General features: G+C 39.6%; 1 protein-coding gene, 1 long non-coding RNA gene and 1 other non-coding gene across 3 annotated transcripts; all 3 read right to left on the reverse strand.

Moving 5' to 3' along the window:
- Positions 1–4,237: 4,237 nt before the first annotated feature.
- On the reverse strand, positions 4,238–7,682 carry LOC118479686. Its single transcript, XR_004860052.1, has 3 exons — positions 7,329–7,682; positions 6,223–6,306; positions 4,238–4,348 (listed from the first exon to the last, which is right to left on the reverse strand). It is a non-coding gene; the product is annotated as an uncharacterized LOC118479686 (long non-coding RNA).
- Positions 7,683–9,389: 1,707 nt separating this feature from the next.
- Positions 9,390–10,084, reverse strand: LOC110863751. The gene is made up of 2 exons (XM_022113073.1): positions 10,053–10,084; positions 9,390–9,963 (listed from the first exon to the last, which is right to left on the reverse strand). Exon 2 carries the CDS (start codon positions 9,922–9,924, stop codon positions 9,400–9,402), a length of 525 nt encoding a protein of 174 aa, XP_021968765.1. The 5' UTR covers positions 9,925–9,963; positions 10,053–10,084; the 3' UTR covers positions 9,390–9,399.
- A 3,328-nt stretch (positions 10,085–13,412) lies between these two features.
- On the reverse strand, positions 13,413–13,728 carry LOC110863753. Its single transcript, XR_004860053.1, has 3 exons — positions 13,675–13,728; positions 13,537–13,560; positions 13,413–13,455 (listed from the first exon to the last, which is right to left on the reverse strand). It is a non-coding gene; the product is annotated as an uncharacterized LOC110863753 (transcript).
- Positions 13,729–24,045: the final 10,317 nt, after the last annotated feature.

Below are 24,045 nucleotides of genomic sequence, written 5' to 3' on the forward strand. Positions count from 1 at the left end.
AAATCTCTGGAAACTTCTACTCTTACTGGATAGAGATTTAAATTCTGAAGGGTATCAGACAAATCATTCATGCTGTTTTTGCATAATACATACAATTATTATGTCAGAATTTATAACAAATTTTGATAGAAATATGTATTTAACTACCAGAACAATTAGAATTTTAAAGTACCCTAAGTTTTATTTCTAAGTTTATATATATACTGAATAAGACTTCTAGACTTGTAAAGGCACTAAAATTTTAGTCTAAATTGCTAAACATATAAAATCTGTTCCATACTATATGCAATTAATCAGATAATAAAGCACATAATCACAAAATAGCAATTTAATAAAATTAAGTATTTTCTAAATACTTAATAGGCTTAAATCAGTGGCTTGATCAGTGGCTCTGATACCACCTTTTTCTGTCACGGCCCCCTACCCGGTTTGACCCGTTTCGGGAGCCGCGGGACAGAAAATCCCGTGGTATTTATTTTTATAGCGGAAGTCTTAACAGGATCGTTTTAAACTTAGAAAATTTGCCCGAGTATTATTTATTTACATTTCGGGATAATCCCGTAAATATCATAATTTCATTATTTTACAAACATGTTTATTTATTTTATTTGAGCCACCACTTCAAGCTTGATAGTGCTCCGTAGCACGTGTACTTAATTCAATAGGTCACCTGAAACATGTTGTAAAAAGGTTTTGTCAGCGGGGAAATACTGAGTGAATCATTCCTTTTGATAAAATGACACATAGTTATAAGTTACAGCATAAGAGCGATTACTATGGCAGTATCTTAATTAATATCTGGTCTTGCCACCCGTGTGACGATGGTCATACCACTATTGGGTCCAGTCACCCAATTAGTGACGTTTTGTCACTGTTAGGTCTTATTAGCCTAACCTGTGTTAGGGCTTATTGCCTAACTGTGAGAAATTAGTAATGTGCACAATACCCCACTAACCAGCGGTTAAGATAACCACGACTTAATCCCTGTAATTATAACACTTTGAAAATAATTTGAGGTATTGTAATACTTACTCACAAACTGTGAGAAAACAGTTAAAAAGAAGAATGACTCACATTGCAGATTTAACGGGCAAGGTATAAGCCTACTGATTAGCCTTGATTTAACCTAATTTAATAATAATGCACACACACAATAGGTTAGTAACTAATTCAGCAGTTACGTCAATTCACGAGATCAAACCCTCACAACGATTAATCAGTGCAATACTTAATAATTCAATCGGATTCACAACGAATAACAGAGCATAGTCCGAATTCGAACAGCACTCAAATATTCAAGTCGAAATCACGACGAATAATCAAAGTACAAGCTCAATTGAGCAGCACCTGGACTATCGTTGGATAGTTATAATCGATCGGACGTTGAATCGTAATAGCGATCGAGTTATTACCCTGATTGTGGCAGCACTTCGTGAATCGTGTGTGTTTTTGTAGTAAATAGTGTATAACTTCGTCTATGAAGTGAATTTCTTCGTCGAATTAACACCAAAATGCAAGTGCCAGACCCCTCTATTTATACCCAAAATTTGACCCTGTCGCGTAGCGCGAGGGGTATCACTATAGGCGTCGCGCTACGCGAGTGGTAACCTATGTTACGCGAAATTTGTCCTTGTCGCGTAGCGCGAGGGGTACCCCCATGGGCGTCGCACTACGCGAGTGGTAACCTATTTTCTATAGGTAGCTTCGTGTCTAAGTAGCTTAGCTGAGTTGATAAAATTGTGAAATTCAAAACGGCCAACAAGTTATTTAGATAATCGTAACTAGGGTTTTGCCCCCCTTGAGTTTTAGGGGCCCTGATCCTGATTCTGATTGTTCTGGAAATTTTAGGGTTTGCGTAGAATCACTTGGGTGTCTCAATTAGGGTTTTCTTAATAGCTAATTACCATCCTAATTATGGATTTTAGTGACAGTTGTTACACTATATCTCATGAAATTTTGAAAGTGTGGTACCATGTGCTAGCCGATCGGCTGGCCCGGTCGATCGGCTGGCATGTCCGATCGGCTGGGCTGTTCGAACAGCCTAGCCGTTCGGCCAGCATTCCTGACCTGATCAGCCTTTCGTCTAACACTTGGCTGTTTGTTTATTTGTCATTCTTTCAAGGTATGTTGACAATGTGTTGAACTATGGTAACCTCCGTTCCTACTTGTTTCTTTGGCTCGAACACGAATCACCCAAGTCCGGCCGGTGAACGGTTCGGAATGTCGGTTTAGAGTTTAACCCGAAATCGGTGAACCTTGTTCATAGAACCCGAATCTTGAACCTTTTAACTAGTTGAATGATTAGTTAGCCGGTTCAAGCTCCGTTTCTATTGATTTGGAGGCATTGAGTGTAAAAGAGTTGAAAGAAAGTTGGGATTCCTTCTTTCAATCCTTCACAACTTGTAGATGTTAGGTCTTTGATAGATCTTAATTTGTTTATGTGGAAATCGGTTAGATCCGAGCTAATCATAGTCGAATGAGGCCAAAACATGATGTTCTTCAAGAACACCATGTTGACATCACCCAAGAACACTTAGATCTTGGTGATTTCACGGTTAGAATCCAAGTTTTGAAAGATAGAAAGGTGTAGAATCAAGTAATGATAAAAAAACGTACATGAATTAGAGTGAAAACTTACCGGGATTGAGAGAAATCTGAGAAAAGGTGAAGAAGATAGCTGGTTCGGTCAGAGCTTTCCAAAAATGGAAAGTATGACAATGACAGCCCTATCTATAGGCTTCCAAAAGAGGAAAGTGGCAGCCGATCGGCTGGGAGCTCCGATCGAGTGGGCTGCTCGATCGGCTGGCAAGATGCTAGCCGATCGGCTGGCCTGCTCGACCAGGATGCTTCCTGTTCGATCCGCCACACACTTCGAGTATTTTGCGACGATTTTCGACGTTTCGGTTTCGGTGGACGATGATACGAATACGATAGAGTTCCTAGTCAAATTACTTTTAATCCCAACCACTATATCTAACATACAATCTTCTATAAGTCACGTTTCGATGTCGGTTTCGATTAAGTTCGATTGCTTTCCGAGTTTCGATTCGATTTTCGATTGATTTGCTTGAATACCACACCAAACATAAAGTAAACACGCACAAGTAACACATAAGGCACACACACACGTATAACAATACCAAAATTCGCATAATTCGAGTCTCGAGTTCGATTGATTGTTAGATCGGTTTGATTACTGATTAGTTATCTTTATCGCATTGCTACTTCCTATCATTCACAGTCGTAGATCGGTTCGCTTTAAAACACATTCGATTACTTCGATTCTTGCTGATTACAACACTTACTCCACATAATACAACTAAAATATAAAATCGACTATCAACAGTCAAAGAAAGTCAAAGTTGACTTGGACTTTGACTTTGACATTTGAAAACACGGGGTGTTACAGCCTCTCCTTGTTTAGGGAATTTCGTTCCGAAATTAGGCTCGAAGGCTACACAACACCGTGATTTACCAATTTGATGCTTCAGATCTATTTATTTAAACAGCTGCGGGTACTTGGCCTTCATGTCGCTTTCGAGTTCCCAAGTGAACTCCGCGCCTCGTTTGCCTTCCCATCGGACCTTCACAATCGGGATGCGAGAGCGCCTGAGTTGCTTGGTTTGGCAATCCATGATTTCGACAGGCTTTTCCACGAAGTGTAATGTTTCGTTGACCTGAAGATCGTCGAGCGGTACGATTAGATCATGATCAGCAAGGCATTTCCGGAGGTTAGAGACGTGGAAAGTCGGGTGGACGTTACTGAGTTCCTCCGGTAATTCGAGTCTGTAGGCGACTTTTCCGATTCTTTCCAGAATCCTAAAAGGTCCAACATATCGAGGCGCGAGTTTCCCTTTCTTGCCGAATCGGACTACACCCTTCCAAGGTGATACCTTTAAGAGTACATAGTCACCAACTTCAAATTCAAGGGGCTTGCGTCTTTTATCGGCGTAGACAATGAAGTTGTCGCTTCCGTCGGGCAGCGTAAGAATTGGAGCGTTGCACAGCATATGCTTGAGAGTTTGAAAGGCAGTCTCTTGTGCGTTTCCCCACACAAAAGGTTTGTCTTTATGAGTAAGAGCGGTAAGCGGCACAGCGATCTTGGAGAATCTGTTACGCCCTAATTCGTATTTGTCAAAAGTCGCAGCGGAAATTCGTGCCATAAAATTTCTTTCATTACAAACGTCTTGACTTACTTGAAAGTTCGTTTTAAAATGTATCTTTTACAAAGATAAAATATAAGTCATGTTTACTAATAGTACATACTTAATTATTCCCGTACAATCTATCTCGTGACTCGGTCTTCGATCTCTAATTCTTGTGATAATCCGCCCGTTATCCGTATAACCTGCACTCACCACATACATTCATAACATTAGTACACATTATATAAACAAGATTCATTCGCGTACACTTCACATTTCGTCATCTTTCAAACTTTAAGCATTTCATATGCGTATCCATTTCCTGGTGAGGCTTCAATAATGTACCTGCATTACTTTTCATTCTCAAGGTGCACCATTAATAACGTTAGCCCTCAACGTGACTAAATTATGCATACATGCGTAATTACATACATACATACACATCTACATACGTACATATCTTCCCTACAATTTTACATACGTGTATACTCTCATACATGTCTTATTACACACATACATATACTTCTACATACGTACGTACCTTTCCTACATCTTTACATACATACATACGCTCGTACATATCTTTATACATACATACATGCACATCTATATACGTACAAACCTTTCCTACATCATTACATACATGCATACACTCGTACATATCTTTATACATACATACATGCACATCTATATACGTACAAACCTTTCCTACATCATTACATACATGCATACACTCGTACATATCTTTATACATACATACATGCACATCTATATACGTACAAACCTTTCCTACATCATTACATACATGCATACACTCGTACATATCTTTATACATACATACATGCACATCTATATACGTACAAACCTTTCCTACATCATTACATACATGCATACACTCGTACATATCTTTATACATACATACATACACATCTACATTTGTTCATACCCTTCCTACGTCATTACATACATGCATACCTTTATGTACACGTGCTAGATCACGCGTACCTCTTACATAATCATACATTATTTACATGGGTCTTAGACTTAGCTTTATAGCTCATAAACATCTAAGGAACCATCAAAATCATGTTTGGAAGGTCCGCCGTAGACCACGGATGACAAACCGAAGCCTACGATACATTAAATAACTTAAATAACAAGATTTCAGCTTTTGGAACTTGGGGAGGTCGTCGCCGACGCCCCTAGGGCCGTCGGCGACGGGCCTTGCATTTACCCGTAGCCCAAAAACCCGTAGACAGGAGATTAACCCGTCAGCACAAAAATTCACTTTCTGGAGCCCGTCGGCGACGCCCCCATACCCGTCGGCGACGCCCTCTAGAAACTGCAGTTTTCTGCAGTTCCGTTTCGTCGTCCGTACGCACTAAAACGCGCATAACTTTTGAACCGTTTACCCGTTTAACCTCCCGTTTCTTCCTACATGCTTGTAAATTCACATTCTATCATATCAACTTAAAATCCTACCTCCGGATTAAGGAATTTCTTAACTTACGTGCATTCGACATATTACCCTTTTCTAACTATTTGACCCGTTCGTGCATTTATCAACATAATCTGATTACTTAACCTCGACTCCTCATGAACCTTTTAATATCAACGTCATTTATCATAGAGGATTAAATTCTTGGATGTCTTACCTATTTTTAACATATTTTTGGTCAGAAGCTTACCTTGACCCGTTATGGGTATTTATGCATTAAGTAGTTTATGACATACAAAAACATACTCCACATTTTCATGCTTGACCAAAATATTATACTAATCGAATATCTTGATTCCAAACGACTTCTAAGGTCGTTTGCCCGATATACCTATCAAGGGCATTTTAGTCAATTATGCTATATCCTTAATAACAAAGGAATTTCTTGCATGAGTAACCAATCTCACTACTTAGCTACAATTTCTTAATCACACCTGCCTAGCTTGGATCAAACTAAGATCCGTTTTAATACTTTATTGACATCATACAACTCATTCCTATTTGACCTCAATTATCACATATAATTAGATTGCATATAACATTACATAACAACTAAGAAGTGATCGCGGAGTCACTTACCTTGTGCATCCGTGTTCGTAGCCGCTTCCTTGTCTCCTCTTGACTCGTTAGCCTTTCATGCTTGAATCCATGCTAATGTGATTCCTATCCTTTCATGTCATCACAATCACATCAAGGTTAGCATACGTGCTCATTCATACTAACTTTCATTTCCTTCCATTCACACATTACTTGCATTTTTTATTAACCATATACCACATACATAAGGCATAGACCAAAAAGGCGTCTTGTTCCACATTCACGCAACTCAATTATCATCGCATACGACATGTAGATCATCTAGTACATAACACATTACTTCTCCACTATTATAATTTTGTCCGAAAGGCTAACCATGTTATAATTTCTCGGTTGACTTTCAGAAAGTCAACCTTCTAGCATATAACTTCTAACTTTTGAACACGCATTCATGTTGATATATTAGACCATATTAATGACATGATATTCATTTCATACACAATGTTGTATGACACATACAACTACATGATCGCCTAGTCACATACTCGACATACAAGTTCCAAATGCATAAACTTGACTCACGCATATGTTCAACCCGAATTCTTATACGAGTTCTATCTAGAGCACATTCTTCAAGTTAGTAGACTACTAGTCATATCATTATCATATTCCATTCAAATATGTCAAGCCCTTTTCCTACAATCTCACTTGCCAAGTTCACTTAAGCATTTCATCGAACACTTGGTGTGCGTACCACTATCTTAGCACAATGTACAACTAATTTATGCACAGTTCTTCTAAACTCATACATAACCCATCAAAACCAACTACTTATCATCATGTATCATACCAAATGAACATTAAACATAACATCATCATATTCCTATACTTACATCTAACAATAATTCGTCACACCCACATAATACATCATTCTTTCAACAAGAATTAAACATAAATGGTGATTCAAGTCATCATCCTCACCAAAACAAACGGGTTTCACATCTAGACTTCAAATTAACACAAACCATTCATAATTCATGTTCTATATGTTAATTGTAACACATACTCATGCTCAATTTCACTTAAACTCATGGATTAGAACATAACCCGCTTTACACATGATCACAAATCTTAGATTTAAGGCATACCTTATGATCCCCTCATGAAGGTGATCGTTAATCCGTGCTCCTTCTTGAATTTGGGCTTCGATTCACCCCTTTAATTTGATGATTTAGTGGAACTAGGGTTTGGAGCTCTTGAGAGCTCCTGAAGCTTCAAGAACACGCACGTATGTGTGTGTTTGTGTGTGTATTGACCTTTTAATTAGTAGTCAACTTTCATTTGTTCCACTCTAGTCCCTCGGGTTTGCCTTTTAAAACATAACTGACACTACCTTTATTAATCTTAGCTACACCTTTTAACTAGGTTCAATAGCCTAGTTATTTATCTCATGTTATGTCCTATAGGAACATACGACGATATAAACATTTGGGTTTTGGGGCGTTACAGAATCCTTCGATGAATCGTCGATAATAGCCCGCTAGTCCGAGAAAAGAACGAACTTCTGACGGGTTCTTAGGCGTAATCCAACTTTTGACCGCTTCAATCTTCGCAGGATCGAAATGGATACCCCGACTATTCACTATGTGACCCAGAAACTAAACCTCCTCCAACCAGAATTCGCACTTGGAGAACTTGGCATAGAGTTAGTTCCCCTGGAGTAACTCGAGAACCAAACGTAGATGTTGCGCGTGTTCGGCTTTCGATTTGGAATATGCTTGAGAGTTTTAAGGTTTTTTTTTTTTTTTTTTTTTTTTTTTGTAATAGAGTTTTTTTTTGTGTAGGGGGGTTTTTTAATGTTATTGGACACTTGTCACTATATAAATCCTTTTTACACTTCTTACAATTAGGATCCTCTGTATTTGATCCTAATCCATAATATAAGACCCGTTGGAAAACAATTAAGAATGATTAAGAAAAATCTTACACTTTTAGCCGGGTTATTTCTTTTGTATGTACTGAATTGTTTGTTTACTTATGTTATATGATATATGATCTATAACAATTAGTTTGTTTATTTACTTAATAATTATATACGTTATTAATATTGGTTGGTAATTATTAATGGATCATAGTACCCTTATTAATTAATAAAGGTTTCCCCTTAGGTGTATTTAAGGAGATAACTAGAGAGGATTAAAGGTTAGACACTCACAATAACATCACATAATCTCGACCTCCTCTCTCTCTATAATCTCGAGTTCTTCGTCGCTTGAACTCGTAATCACCATCAATCATATACACCGTAAACGGAAATCATATCAAGCTGACTATCATATCTACATCGATGGTTGCATCAGTTTCTGGATTATATGTTGGCCTGAATGTTGTAACAGATATTATGTTTTCCATTATGTACTCACAGAACTGATGAACATGTGGTATCAGAGCATATGTTGCTCAAATCAGTTCTGTTAGTTTTCCCTAAATTTGGAATTAAAAGTGGAAAACTAGAGTTTTGATGAAAAACGTTTATAAAATATGATGTTCACGTTTTTCAGCAAGAAATTCGGAAAAGAATGAATTTTAATCGGGTTATGTCTCATTAAAATCTAAATTATTGTTAAAATCGAAATCTATACCCATAAATACGTTTAAGGTTTCGATTCCAAATGAAAAAATCGTAAAATTCTTCGGAGGTGTTAAACATAAAATTCGAAGAATTGTTAAAAGTTATGGATGAATTGATAAGAAAAGATTGTGTTTTTTTTTTCAAGCTTTTATTATTTTTTATGCATAAGTTTTTCGAAATAATGATATTGTCTATCAGTAACAAGATTTCAAAATCAAGGAGAATCATTATCAAAGTGGTATCCATGGGTATTTAAGAGTGAGAGGGGCACTCCCCTAAAATGAGAGTCCCCTCTCTTACGCATAACCAATCCTCGTGTGCCACATCAACTCCCCTCTTAAACTCCCCTAACACCATAAATTGATGGCGGCACTCCCCTCTTAGGGGACTTGGTTTTTTATTTTTTTTTGTTTTTTATTTGTTGTAATTATGCATGTTTATAAAAAATATTAATAAAAATTAAATAAAATTTAACAAAAGACATTTCAAAGTAGAAAATAAAAATAAAAATTAAATTCAAATTAGAAAATTAAAATTACATTCAAACTAGAAAATAAAAATTACATTAAAACTAGAAAATAGAAATTTTAGAAATCGCACGGCCACCCGTACTTGTTAGCGATGTCGCGCTTTCGGGCGAGGATGAACGGCAACATATTTGGCGGAGCATCGTCCTGCGGCTTGAGGAATGTTTTCATATCTCGATCGTAATTGTAGTTTTTCATCGTCTCGCGTTGTTCCGATATGAGCTCGTGAGCCTCCGACTCTCTTTTCTTCCTCAATTCAATCGCCTCCAATTCCATCGCGTGCTTCGCTTCTTTCATGGCGGTGTACTCTTTGAATTGTGCCGCCAACTCGGCCGAGCTTCCCTCGGACGATGTCGCTTGACGCTTGTCTCGCCGTTGTGTTCTTTGTGGCGAGGGGTCTTCGTTCATATCGGGTATCGAAGGGTCCACGTCAACGGGCTTTCTTTTTTGTGCCGAACCTTCCCCTTCCTTACCCAACAATGGGACTTGGGCCCATTTGTCGTGTTTTCGAACGACCTCCCACGCCTCGACATGTTGAAAACCGTTCGGAAATCTCTCTTTAAATTCCTTTAAAGCGACTTTCATCACGTCGAGATCCTTACACCCGCTTCCTCGTGTGCGATCCTAGATATTATAAAATAACAAGTGTTAAAAAAATATGAACTTAGTAAAGAAAATTAAAAAATATACAATGTTAAAAATATAATTTTTACCGCTTGTTGGTATAGGCCGTTGAAAAAGTTTATTTTCGTTATCATCGGACCCCATTTAAAAAGTGATTTTTTTTTTAAATTTGATCGTTTAAAATTTGACCGTTCCTCAAACCTCGTGCCATTCAACGCGGTGAATTCATGCCGAATCCCCTCCCCGAATCGGGTCCCCGCGGTGATGGCGGCGGTGTTCCCGATCGGGGTTTGGGGTCACCGCACCCTCTCCCCGAGAGTGCCCCAGATACCCTAAGTTCCACCTATAGTGGGTCCGGGTGAGTTTTCCTCTTCAGGTCTCAAGTTCGAGTCTGGGTGATAGGAGTTTCTTATTGAGGGTTTTAAATTGGAGATCTATTAAGCGAGGGGTCTCTCTAGCGCGGACCCGGTTAAGACAACGTATGCTAGACCTCCCGACATTCGCGAATAACTCACACCTTTAAAAAAAAGCACAAATTTTGGAAACTAGATAACCTATTATAAATAATCCATAATTATCATAAGTTCAATAAGAGACAATCAGTACTTTCAAAATTGATTAACAATATTATTTTCTAGAAAAATCATCAAACTCGAAATTTCATAAGAACTCGAGAACTCAAGAAAACTCGAGATCTCATAAGAAACTCGAGAATTCATCATAATCTAGAGAACTCAAAAACTAGAGAACTCAAAAGGGAGAATTGCATATATCCCCTCCTTAAACATACTTAATTGCATATTTACCTGATCTAAAAGTAAAATTGCATATATCCCCTCTATCATTAAAATTTCATTTGATGGACAAAATTGCCCTTTCAAACCCTCCATAGTCCACACCTCCTCTCTCTCTCTCTCCGATGGTTATTCCATGTTCATCAGAGGTTCCATTAGCGGTGATTCCATCAGGTTGTTTGTTTGTTTCGAAGACAACGATTCATGGTTATATTCCTATTTGGTTCAACGATCATGATAAGCATATTTGGTTTGTTAATATAATTATTTAAATGTTTATCGAACTTTTATATTTGTTCATTAGTTATCTCAGAATGGGATAGGGATGGTGAGCAGATAATTATTGACGGTGATTTGATCAATCGTCATTGGAGGAACTATGGATTTTAGAGATCAAAATGGGATATTTATGTTTATTATTATTATGTGTAATGTTGGATTGAAAATGCAAACTTTTATTCTCAAATTAATATAAGTTTATCTGTTGGATATATGTTTGCTAATTGTTCTTTTGTTCGAAAAAAGTTAAATGAATGAACATGAACAAAGTTTTGTTCAAATCGATTCGTTTACCGCCCAAGAGAAATGTAAAACAAGAAAACAAAAAGAATGGTAAATAACTAAAAACAACTACTCAAGAATGGGTAAACATGACAATTTGGAAAATTTTAAGGTTTTAGTAAAAATAAAGGTAAGATGGTCATTCTCTAATTTAAATCTAATAAAATAAATCATAACGGGTAAATATGCAATTATTTTTATTAAGTAAGGGGATATATGCAATTTTGTTTTTAGGTTGGGTAAATTTGCAATTAAAAAGATTTAGAGGGGTATATATGCAATTGCCCCCAACTCAAAAAGCTAGAGAAATCGGAAAAACTAGAGAACTTTTCGTAAAAATTATTACTCGAATTTTTATCATGAACTATTACTGTGAATTACTAGTGGTTTGCTATTAAGTTAATGATTTTGTACACACCTAAATAAAACAAAATATCTTTTTTTTCAAAACTAAATAGTTGTAACACCCTGAATTCCCATCCGCGGTATTTTTTATAGTTGGTATATTTTGTATTATGGTTGAGCCCAAAAAAAACTTTGGGGAACTATTTCGCTATGGTGGATCTTTGAGGGCACTTATGCAAAGTTGAAAGTTGTGATGTGACTTTTATATGTTGGTGTGATTGTAACTTTTCACATCGTTATCATTCTAAAAAAAAAGGCACAAACTGTTTACACACTTTGTAGATAGTAATCCTAAAAAGATGGTTTTTATCCTTATATGCATACCCTACAGTGTCGAACTGTGGTCAAAACGTGGCGTTTTGATCCGGTTAACCAGATAAAGACTGACGGGTGTCTGAGGGGTCTGTTGACCGGACCAAAACGCCGAGCTTTGGCCGCGTTTTGGTCCTGCAACCAGACCGGGTGTCAGTCTTTTGTCTGGTTGACAGGACCAAAACGCGGCCAAAGCTCGGCGTTTTGGTCCGGTCAACAGACCCGTCAGAATCCCGTCAGTCTTTTTCTGGTTAACCGGACCAAAACGCCGCATTTTGGCCACAGTTCGACACTGCAGGGTGTGCATATAAGGACAAAAAACACCTTTTAAGGTGTGTAGATAGGCAAATAAGTGTGCCAATAGGTACACCCAAAAAAAACCCTATAACTATTCTGCCGACTTCATTCTATTCCAAAGCAGAACCATGATCATGGCTGCTTAGACATCATCCTTTTTCATCTTGAGGTAATCCCTCTGTCCATCTTGTTATCTCCACTCGTTCATGTAGTGAATGACACCCCGTGTGCATTATCATATAAAGAGTTTGATGATGTTAGTCCTTGTGCGAGTTACGATTTCGTTTAATCGTTTGCATTATGCAATGTGGATGCTCTAAGGAAAGGCTTTGGGCTCTTAATTCCCTAGCGCTCCTTGGCTTCAAATTTTGAAAAAATCAAGTATTAGTAGGTGTACTAGGTAATTTGGGCATTGAGTTTGTTGACAATTGTTGGGGATCATGACCTTGATCGAAAACAAAAACACGAAATTGAACAACTTGTTAGATTCTTTTATTATGAAAAAGGGGTATTCATGTTCAAAGTTGAAAACAACAACATGACAACAAGAATATCGAGCAAGAGAGACTGCTGACTAGGAAAACATGGGGAAAAATAAATAAACAATTATCATCATCATTTTGAATTTTTAAACGCATAAAGGAAACCAAAGTTACACCAAAACCCGATCTCATTCATCAACAACGTACGTTCTATGGTGCTGCAGGAGGTGGAGTGCCCTCGGCTCCCATTTCCGCTCTAAGATCATTAATGCTTTGCTCCAACTCGCTAATCCTTTCTCCCATTTCATCGAGTGCATTGCTGTTGTTAAGGTAACTTCACAAAAATGTGTAATAATAATAATAATAATAATTGAGATTTATGGAACCCAAGAGAAAAAATCATAATGATACTTATCAAAAACTGAGTCAGGCGGGTCAAAAACCAAAATCAATAAAACTAGAAGCTGACGACCACACCAAGGTTGGAATGTGGCCGTAAAACTGGATGGTCTCGGCTCAGTTTCTCGGATTAGTTGGTCTCACTTTTCACAATATTTTGACTATACAATTCTAATAAACATGTATGCAAAAAGGATATTCTTTGAAACAATGGAGTCTGACATTGTTTGGAATCTGTTTTGCTACAAAGATAAACTAGATTAGTACGAATCTGAAGCGTAATTGTCATGTAAATTAAAGCACACTAGCATTTTCAAGCTTACCATTTGCTGGAGAAGAGTTTGAACCTGCCAAAACAACGGTGTTACTATAGTAACCAATATGAGATTTTCTTAAGGCGTTACATGTTAAACACGACTCTAACCTTGCAAAATTGAAATACTATAGTCCGAGGAACTTACAAACTGTGTCATGTCGGCGGTGTTTTGTTTGCCATCTCCTGAATCTTTCCCATCCTGTGAACAAAAGTAGTCCAATCCTTTCTATTGTAAGCAAATTGTTTCAAATCCAAATGTGCAAAACAAATATATACAATTTATGAATATCCACAAATATCAAACTTCTAAAAATTCCTCACATACATTATACTATTTCCTTGTAAGACCAATGGGAGAGTAAATTATAAACTTCAACGAAACCAAAAACGATTGCCAATAGAACATTATCACGCCTTCAATTTCGAAACCTAATTAATCGTCATAAATTAAAGGAAAATAAATTTGTTCTTACGTTACAAGCCTACAACAAAACGCACTTCAGATCCAAAAACAAAGAAATATCCTTTATTCCACTGCAGATCAGGGGCGGACCCACCCTTTGGCCAAGGTGGGCGGCCGCACCTGTTGAAAAAAATATTTAGTGTATATTTTAGGGAAAAAACCCCGACCGCACCCCTTGAAAATATGGCTGAACGTCTCATCCGCACCCCCAACAAATAATTCTGGGTCCGCCACTGCTGCAGATCTGTAACATCTTATCTCAATCTCAACGGAAGCAACAATGTTCATATGATTTGTGCATATTAACTCTATTATCACACAATCCTACTAATAATCAAAAAATAATAACCGTTACGACATTCTACTATTAATGTTGACATTGAAATGTATAAAAACTCATGATTGCGTTAGAAATTTCTTGTGAGTCGAACGAAATTTCGGATTTATTTAATATTAGCGATGATCAAGTTAATGCGAAATACGATAGATAATCACAAAAATCGTCATGAAAGAAGCATAATTCGGAAAGAATGGTTGAGTGCATACCATATTTTTGTGGTGAATTTGAATCAATTGAGCGCTATGTGGCTCATTCCTCTCAGAAAACAAACGATGTGATTGACATAATATTGTTACACACCAATTGTGCCATAGGTGATGAAAAAAGAAGGAAACAATCTACTTTGAACTTGCTATTTTTGGTAGTTAATTCGGTTATAGTGCCAACAGTTTTCCTGTTAATATAATATAAGAATTTTGTGGTTATGCTTAATTACATAAATTATACCTAAGTTTTGATGATTATTAATTTTCCCCTTGTTTTATATTTAGGTTTTATAATCAGCATATAAAATACACTCTTTTTTGACTAATTGAGTAAAATAATATTTGTGATGAGTAGTGATGTTAAAGTTTGTTTTGGTCTTGTTATCTAGCACACTCAGGGATGCAGATGAATTGAACCTTCAACGAACATTTCGTGAATCGTTTGACGAAAAGTTTGTTTACATTTGTTTGCTTAATAAATGAACATAATGAGCATAAAAAGTTTATCGATTAATTAAATGAACAAACATGAACATATTTTTTGTTGGTTCAATTGTGTTCGTGAATAATGTGTTCCCAAACGTTTGTTCATTTACGTTTGTTTGCTTATGTCGTTCATTAAAGATATTTGTAGATTTATTTATTTTGTAACTTTTTATACCCTTTAACTTGTATTTATTTTATTATCCTTACTATTAACCATATTCTCACATTGTTTATGTGTCACCGATCCCTTCCCTTCCTCATTATTCACATCGACGAGACGGCATATACTATTGACCTTTGTTCCATGTTTAGGGTTCAAGTTCTAGCGCTGCTTCCTTCGATGATTTTATTTGTGTTCGTTTATCTTCGTGAACATGTTCATTTTCGTAATGTACGGAAATGAATAGAAAGTCTCGTTTAATAAGTGTTTATAAACTGTTCGTAAACACATTTGTTTACTTAACGAACCGAACATGAACAAGGCCTTGGTCTTGTTCGCGTTTGTTCAATTCCTTTATAGCCCTAAGCACACTAATTTGAATATTAGAAAGCCACATATGTTGGGTTGGTTGAGAAGGGTCGAGTTGATACATCTAAGTTGTTCAAAAATTGTTTAGGTCGATTTTTTTTTTTAGTATCATTAGTTTTTAAAAATTGTCAAATGGTTTATAAGTATTATACGTATGCATAACTTCATATAAAAGGCTAAACAACTATATAAGAGAAACAAGTAAAACTAGTAATTTTACATCACTTAAACTACCTTCAATTTGGGCCATTTGGCCGCTCATTCCGACGTGGTATAATGAGTTTGAACTTTGATGAAAGAGACAACTCCTCGCACGTAGCTAAGGGTACGCACGTAGATGAGAGGAATTGTGATTGTTATAGGGGGATATTGGCCATAGCTTTGGCGTCCGTTGCAAAACATGGGGATGTCAGGACGAACGAGCAAGCTGAGTTGGTAGTGGGCCGGGGGAGCACGTGGTCTCAGGTCTCACCCGTTGGAGGAGGGTTAACTTCTAGTGAACTGACGACACGCCTCCCTAATCTCAGTCGGTTAAGATCCTCTGTAATGGAGACGTGCCCTTACCAACTTCGTAGTTGATTTGAACGACCAATTCCATTCTTTGGCTGTTGGTGTGTGGTAAAACACGTCTATTTTTCCTAACGATTTCTATTGTTTTTAGTTATGTAAATAGTTGTTTTTAGCTTTGATGAAACACAGAATAACACTGAGGTTATTCTGTGGGGTTGTTTCTCTGTGGGTTCAGTCTCCTTTCTTACTCGCAGAAATGGCCTGTATCCTGCAAAACAGCAACACCGTTAGTCTCGTTAAGAGGGGAATATGGGGGTTTCCCTCTTAACCAGGCTCCGACGTGAGAATAAGTACTGTTCCGAGGAGGAATAAATAGTGTGTGTTTAGTGTGTGAGTATAGAGAGCAAGATGATCAACCTGAATGATGAAGGATCCTATTTATAGCCGGAAGGTGAAGGAGGGATGAGCAGCTGTGCCAGCTGTGTTTGCATGCCAGCTGTCCGACCAAAGGGAATATCCTCTTGGTCTCCTCTGCCATGACCTGTGTAGTGGTACACGTGGCGCGCTTACATTTGCCCATGTTGGAAACATTGTACTGGCGTCGTTAGTTCTGCTCCTTGATTTGTCGCAGGCCTATATGGCGTTCTGTGACTGGTGACACGTGTTGTCCTTTTTGTCGGATGGAGCATCTTTGGTGTCACCTTGATGTCTTCTGGAAGCTTCTAGAAGCTTCTGAATTATGTTGCTGATGTAGGCGCCATGTATGATGAAAAAGTGGTATGGTCCCTGCCATGTATGCAGGGAATTGGGACCATACCTCTTCAAGTCCCCCCAGTCCAGTGTGCCTTCTAGTTGAGTTGATCATCTAGGAGGGATTCTGGACTTATAAAAGTAGTGGTTTTTGTGGTGTTTGTTGTATGGCGCGCAGCTTGTTGTTCGTATGCGGAGTTGATTCAACTGGACGCATGGCGCATGGATTTTGGTTAACTTATAAAAGTTGAGCCAAATGGACGCATGGCGCATGAGTTTTGGTAACTTATAAAAGTTAAGCCAAATGGATGCATGGCGCATGGGTTTTGGTAACTTATAAAAGTTGAGCCAAATGGACGCACGGCGCATGGCGTATAGTATTTGTTGTTTCCTTCTAAGGGAAGTCTTTGTTTGTCTTGGGGGAGAACACTGATGTGACTGTCTGCTGTCCCTGTCTTATCGGAGGTGAACAGACGCCTTTTCAGTTGCGTCAGTTACTTTCTGTCACGTCTGTTACCCACGCTCCCGAAAAAAGAGACGGGTGTTTCTCTTTCTTCTGACGTGTCCTTTCCCTATTGGGTGCCTTTCTGGATTCTGACGGCCCACTACCCATCGCATTAAATGCGATGGGTATAAATATTAGGCGGTTTCTCCTTCTTCCTCACTTTCCAAATTTAGTTACTTATGTTTTTACAGATATCCATGCGTAGAAAAAGTGAAAATTAAGGCTAAATCAAGGAAGAAACACACACGTGGGAAAAACCTTTGAAAAGAAAATAGAAAATTTGGAATTTTGATTCTTCGCACCACGCAAAGAACCCATGAAAATGCCTTGCGACACACCAAGAAGTCGACCAAGAAGAAATTAAGGGTTCGATTGTTTTGTCTTTAGCGATACGCGAAGAACTATGATTAGGCCTTCGCTACATGTGAAGGCTTTCAAAATTCGGAAAAAAGCCTTAGTCAATTATATTATTATCACTCTTGCCCAATCTCCTCGACATAACTGACTTACAACCGTGAAAACTGAGAGCTCTGGGCGATTTTGGAGTGGAGAAGCTGGATTTGATCAAGAATTGAAGCAAGGAGTCGCGAATCAGTTCGGTTACGTTAGTTTGGTTTATGGTTTCTGAACTTCTTTGTTTTTCTTCTATACCTCATTTTTTATTCGTAAGACTTGTTATCTGATGTTAAACATGATTTTTGGCTACAATTCTATAGCTACCTAGGTTTTGAATGAATAATTGTTGAGTTTTGGTGATATTTTGGTTTTTGGTTATTATTGATGGATTAACGTTAACGTAAAGAACCATTTTACAATAGATCTAATGTATATGCATATTTAGTTCTGATTTATGATTAATCTTTCTTGTTGAATTTCTTTCAGTTCTAGTTTCATATTTAGGTCGCTTAGTGTTTGTTTAAATTATTTTATGGTTTTTCTAGACATAGTAATTCATAGGAACATTGATTGGTGATTTGTCAGAGCTAAGACATGTGACAACTCGAACTTTAGACTTACTGTGATGTAACGTTACGTGCTTATGTGACATTTTGAACTAATGAATGTTATGTGATTTATTGAATGTCGTTATGTGCTTAGTGTTTTACGTGTTTGCATGTTAATCGAGCCAAACCCGATTGCACATTAAACCGGTCACACAAGCCCATTTCGGGCCACACCTTGTTCACGGACCCTTAGAAGTAACCGGATGGGCTCGGCCCACTCCCCACTCGCAAACACAAAACCACATGTGAGGGTTTGATTTTGATTGTTTTGCAAAAAAACATCACACACACACAAACCCTAGAAGCTTTTGCTCTCTCTCGTTTGCTTGGAACCCGACGACACACACACCCTTACAACCGAAGATCATTCTCATCCGGATCATCCTTGTTCCTCCACCAATTCGGTTAGTATGATTAAGTGTTGTTGCTGTTGTTGTTTGTTGAGGTGTTATAGCTAGTCGACTTATATGTGCTTTTACAATAATAATCGGATTGTTGATATATGAAACTGAATGTTTGTTAAGTCGGTTAACATGTACGGTTATGATAATATTAATCCATTGTTATGTTCGGCTGTGATATGTTTCGGATTGCTGTAATCGGATATGCTTGTTGTTGATGTTCATAAATCGGCTCATATGTTTGGTTAGGGTTCATGTATGATGTTCTTCGGTTTGATTATGATGATCATATGTTTAAGTGGTACGAATATTGTCATTGTTCATGATGTTATGAATTAGGGTTCATACGGATTTAGTGTTAGAAATCCTGTTTAATCGATGATTTGCTAGTTGAATAATAGAAATTGTGTTAATTGATTGAATGATAATTCTGGTAACAATTGAATGATGTAACCGATCTGCTTGAAATCAGGAAAACTGTTACACACGGTTGCGACTCAGATTTGCGAGTCGGAACCCCACTCGAGACCACAAACAGCACAAGCCGAGACCACGGTTGCGAGTCCCGTTGCGACTCGTAACCAGATCATGATGAGTCGAGATCACCAGTTGCGACTCGCAATCTCCTGTTGCGACTCGTAATCTCCGGCTGTGACTCGTAACCGGGCCATGATGAACCGAGACCACCTATTGCGACTCGAGATCGCTGGTTGCGACTCGAGACCTTCTTTGCACGTACACTGTTTTGGGCCTACACTGTTACGGGCCCAATCCTATGACTGTTATGTTATTGGACTTGTTTACATAGTTGCTTATTGGACTGCTTATGTTAATTGGGCCGATTACTTGGACTCGTTACGTGATTAGAACTGCTGATACGTTTATGTGAATTGCCATGATCATACTCGATACCATACGTGATACAAACGTGCTATATACGAACCTGACTTGTACAATAACCATGATAGGACGTGGTTGACCATTTACTAGCTTAACTGTACTCTTTGTGTATCTGCCGAGCAAACCAAGGTGAGTTTACACAGCCAAGGCATGGGATTCCCGGGTTGGGAATTGGGTTGGATATGTTGAATATGGAAAGATTACTCGTACTTACGCATTCTCTAGACTATAGACCATCGTCCTCAGGATAGTCAGGACACGTTACGTAAAGCCTACGTAACCCAGTATTTGCCATTTGTCTCCCGGGTCGGGAGGACACGTTACGTAAAGCCTACGTAACCCAATACCGCCTACTGGCTTCCAGGTCGGAAGGCCACGCTGCGTAAAGCCTACGTAGCCCCCACGCGTACCATGTCCTCGGGGAAGGGCACGTCACGTAAAGCCTACGTGACCCTGTACGTTTTCCTGTTCTCGGTAAAGAAGAACACATGGTCGGAAGTTAGTCTAGTAAGTACCGTTAATGAGAAGCCCTCATTGGCCAGGATAAACATGGGAAGCCCCCACCAGTAATATGAACACAAGGTTTGGGAAGCCCCCACCTTTAGTACACACTAGTATGGGAAGCCCCCACTAGCTATACTTATACACTACGTTATGAACTTACTTTCTGTGAACTCGCTCAACTAGTTTGTTGATTATTTGCTGCATGCCTTGCAGGACCTTAGGTACATTATGGAGCTTGCACAGGGAGGAGCAGGTCGTTGTGGGATACGGATCATGAACTTTATCTGAACTTATAACTATCTTGAGATTACATACTATGCTTCCGCTACGTAAACGATGTTTGGTTTTGAAACGTCGATCATGTTATGATGACTTACATTAATTACTTTTATTATTAAATGCTATGTTTGATATGATTGATGGCTTGATCCATGGTCAGTCACGCTCCCAAGCGGTGGTACTCCGCGGGTGGATGTTGGGGGTGTGACAGATTGGTATCAAAGCCATTGGTTATAGAGAACTTGGTTTTAATATGGGAAAACGTTTTTATTAAAACCGGACTATAACCAGAACAGTGCTCTCAACGATCCACAACGACGCCTCGCTCCACGTGCAAGACTCGACACCCTAGGTAATAAGGTTTACGTTTATTGCCTGTTTGCTAGAACTGCTTAGAACTTTGCTCGCATTACGCTTAGATACACATGATACTATAGCATGAGAAACCCTACGTGCTTACGCTTTTCTGTCATCGCCCTACTCGCGAACCACTCTCATTTACGTTACTTTTACTATGAAGATCATGTCTGGACGAATCAACATGACACAAGCCCAGCTAGAGGCCCTCGTTCAAGCGCAAGTTGCTGCGGCAGTTGCAGCAGCTCAAGCAGGTAGTATATCCTGCAGCATAGGCACACACTAGGATCTTTAGATCCTACATTAACACTCGTATTTAACTTCGTCCTATTCGTACACAATAGGTCAACACGCGCAGCAGCCTGTCTGCACTTTCAAGAACTTCATGGACTGTCGTCCAAATTCCTTCAGCGGCACAGAGGGGGCAGTGGGACTCCTCCATTGGTTTGAAAAGCTAGAATCGGTATTCGAAATGTGCGAGTGCCCTGAGGCTCGCAAGGTCAAGTTTGCTACTGGCACTTTGGAAGGGATAGCACTGACTTGGTGGAACGCCCAAGTCCAGATCCTAGGGTTGGCAGCTGCTAACGCCACCCCATGGAACGATTTCAAGGAACTCATCAAGCGTGAGTATTGTACTCGTGAAGATATTCACAAGCTGGAAGACGAGCTATATAACCTGAAAATGGTTGGATCGGAGATTGAAGCGTATACTAAACGGTCGAATGAGCTGGCCGTTCTGTGTCCTACTATGGTGGACCCTCCCTACAAGCGCATTGAGATGTATCTCAAGGGTTTGGCGCCAGAAATTCAGAGCCACGTGACGTCGGCTAATCTCGATAACATCCAGGAAATTCAGCGCCTCGCTCATCGCATCACCGATCAGGCAGTGGATCAGAATAAACTGCCCAAGCGTGTTAGTGCTACTGCTAACGTCACCGCCTCAGTTACTCCTGCCACATCCGGTGACAGTTAAAGAAAGTGGGATGGAGATTCCAGCAGAGGCTCAGCATCCGTTCAGTCTCAAGCTCAGCAACAGAAGACTGACCATTACCAGAGTCCTAGTCAGCAATCCTCTGGTAGTCACAGACAGAGGAGATATCAGGGTAGTCAACCTAGGTGCCACAACTGCAACAGGCATCACCACGGCCCGTGTAACAAGGGTCGCTGTCAAAGGTGTCTTAAGATGGGCCACGAGGCCAAAGACTGTAGGAGCCCTCGCCCTGCGAATCAGAATCAGCAGCCTCAGCAACCAGCTCCGCAGAACCAGCAGCAGCAACAGCAGCCACAGCATGGAAACCGGGGGTGTTTCCAGTGTGGGGCTGAAGGTCACTTCAAACGCGATTGCCCTCAGTTGAACCAGAATCGCAACAATAACCAGGGCAACGGGAACAACAACGGCGGGAACAACAACAATAATGGCAACGAGGCAAGAGGTCGAGCTTTCGTTTTGGGAAGAGGAGACGCAGTGAACGATCCCAACGTTGTTATGGGTAAGTTTCTCCTCGACAATATTTACGTTACTGTTTTGTTTGATTCGGGTGCGGATACAAGCTATATGTCTGTGAAAATGTGTCAACTGCTAAAACGTGCACCAACACTTTTACCCACCAAACATGTAGTAGAGTTAGCTAACGGTAAAAGTCTAGAAGCCAAGCACGTAGTTCAGGGTTGTAATCTTATCCTAGTTGGTCAAGCCTTCTCTATTGATCTCATTCCCATAGTTTTGGGTAGTTTCGACGTCGTGATTGGAATGGATTGGTTATCCCAACACCAGGCAGAAATCTTATGCAGTGAGAAGATCATTCGCATTCCTCGTTCTGGTCAGGAACCTCTCGAAGTTCAAGGTGACAAGAGTGGTGCAGTGGTCGGCATCATCTCTTTCTTGAAGGCTCAGAAATGCTTACGTAAGGGGCACATTGCCATTCTGGCACTCGTTACAGATGCATCGACGAAGGAAAAGAAATTGGAGGATATTCCAATTGTACGTGATTACCCTCAGGTGTTTCCTGAAGACTTACCTGGCTTACCGCCTCATCGTCAGGTTGAATTTCAGATCGAGCTCGCTTCAGGAGCAGCACCCATAGCTCGCGCACCATATCGTCTAGCTCCATCAGAATTGGAGGAATTGTCAAAGCAGCTACAAGAGCTCTTGGAAAAGGGCTTCATTCGTCCAAGCTCTTCGCCTTGGGGAGCTCCAGTGCTTTTCGTGAAAAAGAAAGACGGTACGTTCAGGATGTGCATAGACTACCGTGAACTCAACAAGGTGACGGTGAAGAACCGTTATCCCCTTCCGCGCATCGACGACTTATTCGACCAGTTGCAAGGGTCGTGCTACTATTCGAAGATAGATTTGAGGTCGGGGTACCATCAGCTGAGAGTCCGGGATGAGGACATCTCCAAGACAGCTTTCAGAACTCGTTATGGCCACTACGAGTTTCTTGTCATGCCGTTCGGGTTAACGAACGCGCCTGCTGTATTTATGGATCTTATGAACAGGGTATGCAAACCCTATCTTGACAAGTTTGTCATAGTATTCATCGACGACATCCTGATTTACTCCAAGAGTCAGGAGGAACACGAGCAGCATCTTCGCCTTATTTTGGAACTCCTTCGAAAGGAACAGTTGTACGCTAAGCTTTCAAAATGCGACTTCTGGCTTCGTGAAGTCCACTTCTTAGGCCACGTGGTAAACAAGGATGGGATTCATGTCGATCCATCCAAGGTAGATTCGATCAGAAACTGGCCTGCACCGCGTACGCCGACAGAAATACGCCAATTCTTGGGTCTGGCAGGTTATTACAGACGGTTTATTAGAGACTTTTCGAAGATTGCTCAGCCGCTTACGCTACTGACACAGAAGGGTGTTACCTATCGCTGGGGAGAGCCCCAGGAGACTGCTTTTCAGCACCTAAAGGATAGAATTTGCAGTGCACCTATCCTCTCATTGCCAGAGGGCACAGATGACTTCGTGGTATATTGTGATGCATCCATTCGGGGACTTGGATGTGTGTTAATGCAGCGCAACAAGGTTATTGCTTACGCCTCTCGTCAACTCAAGGTTCACGAATGCAACTACACGACGCACGATTTAGAGCTGGGAGCTGTTGTTTTCGCGCTTAAGATATGGCGACACTACCTGTACGGTACCAGGTGCACGATTTACACCGATCACAGGAGTCTCGAGCATATCCTTAAGCAGAAGGATTTGAACATGCGTCAACGACGATGGGTTGAACTACTGAACGATTACGAATGCGCTATCAAGTACCATCCAGGCAAAGC

This window comes from Helianthus annuus, chromosome 6, assembly GCF_002127325.2.
Source record: "Helianthus annuus cultivar XRQ/B chromosome 6, HanXRQr2.0-SUNRISE, whole genome shotgun sequence".
NCBI classification, from domain to species: Eukaryota; Viridiplantae; Streptophyta; class Magnoliopsida; order Asterales; family Asteraceae; genus Helianthus; species Helianthus annuus.